This window comes from Hippocampus zosterae, chromosome 20, assembly GCF_025434085.1.
Source record: "Hippocampus zosterae strain Florida chromosome 20, ASM2543408v3, whole genome shotgun sequence".
Classification (NCBI taxonomy): domain Eukaryota; kingdom Metazoa; phylum Chordata; class Actinopteri; order Syngnathiformes; family Syngnathidae; genus Hippocampus; species Hippocampus zosterae.
Window position 1 is genome coordinate 8524297 of NC_067470.1, and position 10622 is coordinate 8534918.

General features: G+C 40.9%; 1 protein-coding gene across 1 annotated transcript; it reads left to right on the top strand.

The window, feature by feature from the left end:
• Positions 1 to 1047: 1047 nt before the first annotated feature.
• On the top strand, positions 1048 to 6312 carry prdm14 (PR domain containing 14). The gene is made up of 8 exons (XM_052054567.1): positions 1048 to 1775; positions 2451 to 2510; positions 2583 to 2746; positions 2853 to 3123; positions 3430 to 3632; positions 3809 to 3910; positions 5031 to 5250; positions 5536 to 6312. Exons 1-8 carry the CDS (start codon positions 1202 to 1204, stop codon positions 5679 to 5681), a joined length of 1740 nt encoding a protein of 579 aa, XP_051910527.1. The 5' UTR covers positions 1048 to 1201; the 3' UTR covers positions 5682 to 6312.
• The last annotated feature ends 4310 nt before the right edge of the window (positions 6313 to 10622 follow it).

Sequence of the window (10622 nt, forward strand, 5' to 3'; positions counted from 1 at the left end):
GAGTGGAGGTGGGGGGGGGGGGGGGGGGTCATATGTAAATGTCCACAAGTTAACAGGGTGGGCTGTCCCTGGAGAGAGAGCAAGAGAAAAGAGGCATTATTGAGATGCATGAACCAGGATCCAATAGGAAGGAGCAAGCATCCTCCTCAGCGGATCAGCGTGGATGCCCTCAGATGACCACAGCAGTGTGGTCCAGTTGGAGAAGCTTATTCCTGTGAGTTGGAGGAGCAGTGATGACAGTGAGCTTCTCTGTGCAACGCCTCTAAATTGGCAACAAGGTAAGCTTCATTTCTTTCAAAACACTTAAAAAAAAATATTTATTTTACCTTTGTGCATGTGTATTTTAATGATTTTCCAACAGTTGCAGGCTTCTTTCAAATTAAATATTGCCACAGCAAAAATAGGCCTTGAGTGAGGGTTAAGGTCTATTAAGAGAGAAAAAGCTTCATGCATGTTGACCTCTTTTCTGATGGACCTCAATGAGTGTCATGACCCTGATTTGTTTCTCTTTGAACTGGTCAAACACTTCCTAAAATACTCTTAGTGCACCATTGATGGATGAGTGTGTTCTTTTTGTGGGGTGGGGAGAGAGAGCATCCAACTTTTGGAGGCATTGAAAAATAAGAGATTTGAGTATGTGTGATGTGCTTTTATTGAAACAAAATGTTATGAAATGAACTGGCTTTCATTTATTTTTGTTTTTTTAAATCAAACTGAAAAGAAATCCAAAAAACCTAACATTTTTCAGATAAAAATCATAAGCTTTATAGTAGATGTGACAGGGTATGCTGAAGAAATTCTGAATTGTCCATATTTCAAAATTTAAAATAACAATTTTAAACTTAAAAAAAGACATTTCAGTATGTGTGGTGTTCTTTTATCGAAGCGAACTGTGGTTTGATGAATATTCTTGCAATTTTTTTTCTTTGATTAAAACTTCAACAAAAAATAAATAAGTAAACATGATTTTTGGGAGCAATTTTTGCAGATAATCACAACGTGCTTTAAAAATGTAGTTCAAAACGCCAGTTTGGAAAAAAAAAAAAAACCAAAAAAACGACACCATATATTCATTTCATTAGAAAAATAAGGTTACGCTTATTAATTTGAACAACAACAAAAAAAAAACTTAACGAAATGTTCAAGTGCTCAATGAGTGTCCCAACATGTCTTATTGAATTAGGGCTGAGTTCCTTCCCAAATGCTCTTCACCCTACCCAGCCTCTCTTCACCGCCCAAGGACAGAAGCCTCCAGGAGGACATGCTCAAGACAAGTACCCCCCGGGGCTTCTTGCCCGCCCCTCTCCACCACCACCCGTACATGGACCTCTTATCCCGAACTCACGCCCTCCTTCACCCCGTCAAATCCACCACCGCGCTGGTGCTCAACCCTTACCTCCAGCAACAGCAGCAGCACATGTTAGCCGCCCAGGGGATGCCTTACCTCGGACACCTGGCGCCAGGTCACCCGCTGTGCTCATCAAAACCGGAGGACCTGGCAGCGGTGCTGACCGGGCACGCCTCCGGTTCTCTTTCTTTTTCGGACTTAAGTCTGAGTAGTCCGGCCGGCGGGAACGGCAGCGGGACGTCATCGTGCGTTTCCGCCTCGCCAGCGAAGCAGATGCTCACAAGTCGAGCTGCGTCCCCGGAGAAGAGAGGCCGCTTCAACTTCACCGAGGACGACTTGTTCGCGGTGCTGTATGGATACTCGGCGGGCCCGCAGCCGGGCGGTGGCACCGGGGGCCACGCTATTTCCGGGGTTAATCTGCCGGACAAACCAGGTACAACAATTTTTTTTGCGAAATACATATTTAAATGAGTTTGTTTTTAACTCATTATGCTGACTGGCAATTTTGTATCGTTAAAAAAATTATCAATCGAGGAATAAAGAAATAAACAGAGGCCTACATCGACAATTCGGTTGAAGAAAATCAGGTTTAAAAAAAACGAATCGGGTTTCCAAAAAAAAGGGAGATAATCCAGTTTAAAAAAGCAAAAATGAAATAAAATAATTCTGGTTAAACAATTACGTAACTACTTGGGTGAAAATAATTAAAAAATCAGGTGTCTACAGATTAAGTAAATAAAATCGACAATTCTTTTTAATTCAACAACAAATATTTCTTCAACAAAAAAATCAGGTAAAGTCAGAATTATAATATTTTAATAGATACTAATCTGGTATCTTTGTATGCAGCGATGGCTGTTTGAAAGTGCTCTATAAATACTGTTGACTTGACTTGACTTGATGTATATATATATATATATATATATATATATATATATATATTATAAATCTTTTTTTACAATTTCTGAGCTTGAATATGAATATGGAATCGCCACAATTTTTTTAATCCATTCTGTACTCCATGTACCTATGTACATAAAAAATTTAATACATGTTTAATTATCAATGAATTGATGCCAAATATGTCATCCAATCCACTCTGATTCCCTTTCAGACTGTCCTGTCCTCCCTCTGGACAAGGACGCTTTGGACCTTCCTGAGGGTGAGCCTAAAAGTCGCTGCAGTGTACTTTTCTGTTGCGTGACAATGAATGTGAGCAACGTTCCTCTTGCAGGTCTCAGCGTTGTGCAAGCATGCTGGGGCACCGTGTCTCACTGCGGCGTGTTCACTGACGCCAAAAGCAACGTGCCCAAAGGCACGCGCTTCGGACCCTTCCTGGGGAAACTGGTCAACACTAGCGAAATGAAGACCTATGATGACAACACCCTCATGTGGGAGGTAGGACTCGTCTTGTGGAGTCAGGGTATGGATATTTGAGCTCAAACCTACCAATACTCACAGGCATATATTCTTTATCCTGTGGAACGACCTGTGTTTTTCACAGGTGTTTGAGAACGGCCGCCTGAGCCACTTTGTGGACGGCCGTGGCGGCTCAGGCAACTGGATGTCGCTAGTCAAGTGCGCACGCTTCGCAGATGAGCAGAACCTGTCGGCGATTCAGGTCAAGGGTCAGATCTTCTACGAAGCCTGCAAGGAGATCAGAGGTGAGCAGGAGCTCCTGGTGTGGTACGGAGACGGCTACGTGCAGTTCTTGGGCATCCCGCTCACCCTCGGGGGTCCCGACGAAGAAAACGACAACCTACCTCCCGCTGAAGGTGAGACCAGGAATCAGAGATGGTGACCAATTAAAAACTGCAGTGGCCCTTGTATTTTCGAAAAAATTGCATTTGAACAAGCAACACATGTAGGCAGACAATCTCACCATACTGACAGGCATATATTATTGATCCTCTGCAAAGAAAGACTGATTTCATTCCAACTTGTTGAGTCAATGAGAGGTGTCTTTTTCAGTCTGTATAAGTCTATTATACTGCCCTCTAGTGGCCAAGGTGGGGACACAGGAAGAAACTACAGAATAAACTACAAATAAAACCTACATTTATTATTTCTTTTTTTTTCAGATGCTGGTGAGGGCTTCAAGTGTGACCGGTGCGGCAAGGTGTTTGCCTACAAGTATTACCGGGACAAGCATTTGAAATACACGCGCTGCGTGGACCGTGGTGACCGCAAGTTCCCGTGCCACCTGTGCAGCCGTTCTTTCGAGAAGAGGGACCGCCTGCGCATACACATCCTCCACGTGCACGAGAAACACCGGCCGCATAAGGTACTTTGATTATGCCTGCGTGTTATTATTATTTTTAAAAAAAGGGCAGGACATAACTGTGAACCCGAACGTTCAAACTTCCTAAATTTACAATATATCAATCAATAAATCAATGTTATTGTCATGAGCTTGATGCATTATTCACAATTATAACATGATTTGTTATTATATTGCAGTGCACAGTGTGTGGAAAAAGTTTTTCGCAGTCATCCAGCCTCAACAAACACATGCGAGTCCACTCGGGAGAACGCCCGTACAAGTGTGTCTATTGCAACAAGGTGAAATATATCTATCTATTTATTATTATTATTATCATCATCATTGTTATTATCATTATTATAAATTATTGTTTTGAATGTACGTCTGGTGTGGAGGATTTGTGGAAAATGGTGCGTATTTTAATCGCCATGTTTGTGCGGTATTGTCACTCGTTCACTTCCTTATTTTACGGCGCATTCAGCGCTTGGCTATTGTGTCCCTCCGCGGGCACACTTCGGTGACACACTTACATGCTAATTATCGCCAGATGTACAGTCACCCTTTTGTCTCGTCACATTAAATTTTTAATTTACGACCGTAGAATGAGCAGAAGTCCTTTTTGTTCTTTTTTTCTTCTTTCACATTGCATTTTACCAATTTTATTTTTACAGACACGGACAAATGATAATTAGATTGATTTTATTTTGCACAGTTTTTTTTAAACACTAAGAAAAAGACAAAAACAGTAAGCGTACAGCCGATCTACTATTTTGCCTGATTAAATGTTGTGAATTACATTATTAAAAACTCAGATTTTGCACTATCGTAGATGATGGGAAATTACCTGTCAAATGTGCAGTATGTTTAATGAAATGTATTATTGAAAAAAACCGATGGATTTAATTTAAACGAATTGAGCGTTTTAATTACATTTCACTTAACAGAATAGTGCAACAAATTACTGTGTATTAAATATCGTCGATCATATTTTTATTACACATCATATGAAATAAATGTAACTACCTCAGGTAAATAACAATTAAATTGGGCACGTTTTGTTTTTTGAAGGCAGCCACAAATGTTAGCAATTGTAATTCTAATTAATTTCATGATTAAAATCATGAATCACCGGTCTTGAATCTCAAATGGAATCAAGCGTATTATAATTATATTTAATGTCCACACGAAATTCACATATTAAGATTAAGATGTCCTTTATTCGTCTCGCAATGGAGAAATTCCCAATTCACAACAGCAAAATTATGAAAGGAAGAAGAAGAACAACAAAATATGAATGTGTATTCAATTAAATTTAACACGTTTTCTTATTAGACTGCCACATAATGCATTAATTAGTTTTATGTGGAACTACTTTGTCGCTTCTCCCCTCCCCTCCCCGGCCTTCGCCCTCCACTTCAGGCCTTCACTGCCTCCAGCATTTTGCGCACACACATCCGCCAGCATTCCGGAGAGCGGCCCTTCAAGTGCAAGCACTGCGGCAAGGCCTTCGCCTCACACGCCGCCCACGACAGTCACGTCCGTCGGACTCACGCCCGGGACAAGCCGTTCCCCTGCGACCTTTGTGGTGCCTCCTTCCAGGAGGAGACGGAGCTCAATTACCACGCCAAAAGTCATAAAGGTAACAAATTAAATCAATGTGTTGCACCAACATTTTTAGTTAAGTGTTTAAGAGTGTTCGATTTATTTATGAACGTGATTTTTTTTGTGGAGTAATATTTAACCGCAGCGTTTTTTTTTCTTTGTGGAATCGAAATAAATGCTCGTTGTAAAATGCAGTAATGAGATACAACAGACTTAAATATATTATACGTGGGGTTTTTTTATTTTGTTGCTCCCCATGTGAAAGAAATATGAATATGAAATTCATTTCAAATTAATTAGTTTTTCTTTTTTTTTTTTTTAGCCAGGCAAATCTTGGACAGCACAATTCTCACTCCAGAAATTGGACCGGCGGAGGAATCTCTCTTGGACAGTCCAAAAAGTCAAAGAAACTTCCAACTTTACACTGGTATCACGGTTTTAAATCCGGAATATCGTCCATGGAACTAAAGTCAAACAAGTTTATTATACAATATAATACAATATATCTTTATTTATATAGCGCTTTCAAAACGTCTGCAGCTGGGACAAAGCGCTTTACAGAACAGTTAACATAAAATAACACAACAGAACACAGCATAAAACACGGACAGTCATGCAATCGTAATAACTATTCCTGCATACACCTTGTTGTTTGAAGCAATTATAGATTAAAGAGGAGAGAATCAAAGTCTCCTCAGCAGCCATACATCCAGCCGCACGAACGGAGACTCTCCAACAGCACCGAAATCTCCACTGAACAAAACGGCACTGTAAAAAATGCTGCCCAATTACAGGCAAAAAAGGAAAAAAAACAGTTGGTTTCAAATGGTAACTGTTGGAGGAAGATTTTGTTGTATTGATGCACACCGTCATTCAAATCATCACGCAGACGTGTTTGAAACCGTTTATATGGATGTGATCACTGCTGTGGATTGTGAACCCAGATTTGTATTTCATTTATTATTGCCGACTGTGTTATTATTTGATCTTTGTGTTCAGATACACGTTTTTTTCATTGTTGTAATTTATAAGGTCTGATTATATTTCCTCTGAAAAAGTGGCCTCCTTTATTTATCATTTTGACAAAGAATTAAATAATACACACATGATTTGTGGCTTATTATTCATGCAATTTTTTAATGAATGAAAAATAATGCTCAATAATACAAAATTATCTCCATTTAAAATAGCCTTTTGCTTAGTGTGTTTCGACGCACATACACAAGCGTCGCATGTGTGACGCTGATGTAAGAAGCAGGGTGTAAATGAAACAAGTCCCCGTGGGGCAAATGAATGACAATAGTGTGTTGTGCTGCCAGTTCCTCGACTGCCACAAGTACAATGAAACAGCCTGACTGACATCTGCCTCCACGCTCTGTCACCACATGTCTCACTGACTGATAGAGCATTACGGCCTTCTCCCGACTAATGCGTTCAAACACTAACATCCCTTCTCATGTCGCGGAAGCTCTCTGCAGACCGAATTGTGTGACAACGTCAAGAAAAGCCGACTAGAACATCAGAACTTTACTTGTGCAGTAGACAAAAAGCGTCCATTGAAAAATGGCTGGATGGACTGCAGGCAAGTCGGGGGTGAAGGGTCACCTTCAAATAGAACAACTATAGAGGCTCAAACAAGTATATGATTGGAGCGGATCCTCCCTCCTTGCCATGTATACGACCCCCTGGGGGTGGGGGGGTCTCCGCAAAGAAAAGTGCACCCCCCACTACCTCCTCCACTTTGTGGCGGGATGGAATGAGAGACAATGGAAAGAAAGCAAAAGAGAGAGAATGACATTCAAACGGAGAGATCATCCACAGTCTAGCCCCGCCCCTACTGGCCCATCATTGGTCCATTGAGACATCAGCGCTTATGTTTATATTGCTATTAATAATAGAGGCACTAGAGCAATTCACAACACACAATGTGCTGTTATAATCGAACTACATATAGTCTCTCTCGCTCTCTCTCTCAATTTGGTACATGGGGTGCAATCACCCCTAACATATGTGCACATACGCACGCACGCACACATTGAGTGTCTCAGTGCCTGGCAGGTTGCTGAAGACCATATGAAAGGCAGATCAAACACTGTTTGTAACACCCCTCCATATTGTGTGTGTGCGCTGTGTGTGTGCGTGTCTCATCAAGGTGGGATTTACTCCCAAGAAGAAGAAGGAGGCAGATGGCCCTCACCCTGCTCCACAGGGGTTGCAGTGGAGAACCACTGTGCTCCCGTGGGGTAACATATTCCGGCCACCTCCAGCCCTCCATTCAACGTGATAAGACAAGTGAGCGTACTAAAAAGATGAGGGCAGTAAGGGAGATGCTCCATTCACATGAGCCTATATTCATTTGAAACATAAAACTATTACTGTTGTCGTGCCTTTGAAAAATGTAATACCCGTATTAACCACACGAGGGCAGACATCGCCTCCAACCACTAGGCTGCAATTGAGAAGAAGAGCGTGTCAAGCCCATTGCAACGTCGATCTCAAATAGATAAGTAACTGTTATTTTCCTTCTACATCGTGGAGAGTTCGTTGAAAGTGCGTGAGGATTTGGTACATCTGTAATACAGATGTACCGATTCTGTATACTATCCACCAAAAAGATGGTCAGTAAAATCGTGTCCACCAAAAACAGGGACATAGTAAACGCTTCATAGTGTTTGAAACACGTGTGGTGTTTTACTTAATTGGCTAAGCTGCTGTTGTGACGTACACTCCTTCCAACACCAAATTTATTCACACAGGTGAGTGAGCCAGTCCATTTCACTTGGGTATTTGAATAAAATGAGGGAGAACATATGATATTATACTTTTAAATGTTTTTTTTTAAGTTGGTGTTATTTGCTAGTCAGTCAATGACGTTTTCCATTATGTGTTAGCATGAAGCCAACTAGCTATGGTTCATCGACCACAAACGTTATTTAATTAATTTATTTATTTTTTGAAGGCTGAAAAAAGTATTTTCCAAATATTTCTTTCAAAAGTGTCCATTTTGATCGAGTGCAGTGGAGGGGTATGTGTTGGTCCCCGAGGGAAGGCTTGGCAGCATATGGACACTCCCGACACCCAGCGCATGTACGACGTGCATGTCTCTGCCTCACTTTGTGCGGCTAATCTCGCCTAAACTAAATCCATTTACACACACTCACACTCACGGAGGGCCCCCCCCCCCACCAAAAAAAAGTGTCCACACCCGCCCTCTCACCATCTCATCCATTTCGTCCTACTGTCATGCCTATAATTTTACAAATTGACATAAGTAATGGAGGTTTTCACTGTGTTGATTTTACAAGGTAGGAAATACAGCAAAAAAATAAATGTTGATTTCCATTTTTTTTCTGTCGTGGTTTTACAGCTTTTCATTTCATTGTAAATTTGTCGTGTACTTGTTGATTGAATCAGTTTTTACATTTGTTTGTTCATTTTTATTGAACATATGAAACACAATACAACAATAAATTGACAAAAGTGAAAGCAAGCAAAAATTGTAAAAAGGAAAAGAAATAAAATTGTTTTCAATTCAGTTAGAAAAATATAGTCTGTTTTTTGTTTCCCTGATTTATATTTTTGAATGTGATTACGCCTTTAAAAAATTAATAAAATCAAACTATATAATCATATTTTAATGTATTGTTTTTATGAGTTAACTACAAAAATAATCAGCACTTTATACAAGCAAGCTACAGAGTCTGTATATGCTCTTATAACTTGAAATGGAATGTTTTTTATATTTTTTTACATCATGAATTGGTTCTGCACACAGAATCCTTGTAATTCATTGTAATGATATCCATAATTAATTTTTGAAATTGAAAAAGAAAAAAAATGAGTAATGCACATAGACGAGCTCCAGAATAATTCAGATTCATGTTTTTTTTCCCTAAAGACATACCCTAAAATAAAATTACAAATTTGCTCTCTATAAAGACAGAATATTTTTGCATCCATTGTAATTATTTTTTCAAAAACATCCAACGTACATTTAATCACCACATTCCCCTGAGAGGCATCTAATATTATTTTAGCAGCATCAAACACAACATTAATTTGAGCGCATTTCACTGAGTATAAATCAGCCGATGATGCCACTGTATCAATGTCAACCTGCCCCTCCGCCATTATTTAGTACCTTAATCAGTCTGAGGATGTGAAAACATCCACTTGACCCCCGTGTGATAGTCCTCTATTACCGGGCAGATCATTGACCGTGACCACCCACCCCAAGGGAAAACAGGGGTTAAAGGTGAGAGTATCCTGAAGGGCCCGCGGTGTGTTTAAGGTTGCGACCATGCCCCACCTCCCCCACTCCCCTCTTTGCTGAAAAATTCATGATGCCTTCAAAGAGCCTCTAATGTACCCTAACGGCTACTTTACAGCTTTGTTGGCATAGCCTAGCGTCACCTCCTGCTTGCGAGCTGGCTCGCCGCTCGCTTCTGGGCGTCTAACCTCTTAAAAGCAAAAATAATCCGATTTTGTTTTTTTCTTTTTTTCTAGATTGACGTATGACTGTCGGGGCCGTTCCAGTCATGTGATGCCCGCTCTCGGAGTGTGGTTGGAAACCCGAGCCCCTTGTTGGGGATGCATTGATTTGTTAGGATTGCCAGCCTCCATTAAGGTTTAAGCTTTGACAGCTGATAGCGACATCCTTGTGACCCACTCGTCAAGGTGCGTGCTCCTGTCCCGCTATAGGAAATGCAGATTGAAAGCCTGCACGCGACCCTTTCAAATGACACCCCCATTTGTGATGAACATAAATTTGTGGAATAACCAGCACGATGTTGTTCGTAAAATGTGACAAATCTTCTATGGGCTCTTGCTTTGACCCTGAAGCCTCGACAAAGTGGATTCTTACTTCACGCTAGCATCGGGTCCTACAAATATAGTTAAGGCAGATAGAAAGACTGTTCAAAATGCTTTCAAGCCGTGCCTCTTTTGTAAGGAACACACATTTGTGGGATGAGCACCGCCATTTTGTTTGTAAAATCGGACAAATCCTCGATGGACTTGTTTTCATCATGAGTTCCAAACAAAAGTCCTGAGAATATCAAGTACATTTTTACATTTGCCCTAGAGCTGCTCGGCCCACAAATATACTGTATATTCCTTCCAAAGTTCATCCATTTTAAAGGGTCATAAAGAAGCTTTCCATCGGCTTAGTGTGTGGCATGCGTGTGCTAATGTGTGCGCTCCGGTGTGTTTGCCCATCCTCCGCGCCCCCCGCTGTGTTTACCCCGCCGATGCTAAAGATGCCATATGTTAAATGAGCTTGCGTTACAGCTCTGGTTGCAAGTTGGCCACACAGACTCGCCAGGATTGGGTTATGTCAGCTATATGCAAGCCGCGAAAGCTCAATTGATCTGTTTATGCTTTTTTTTTTTTCTCCCACTCACAGTCTGA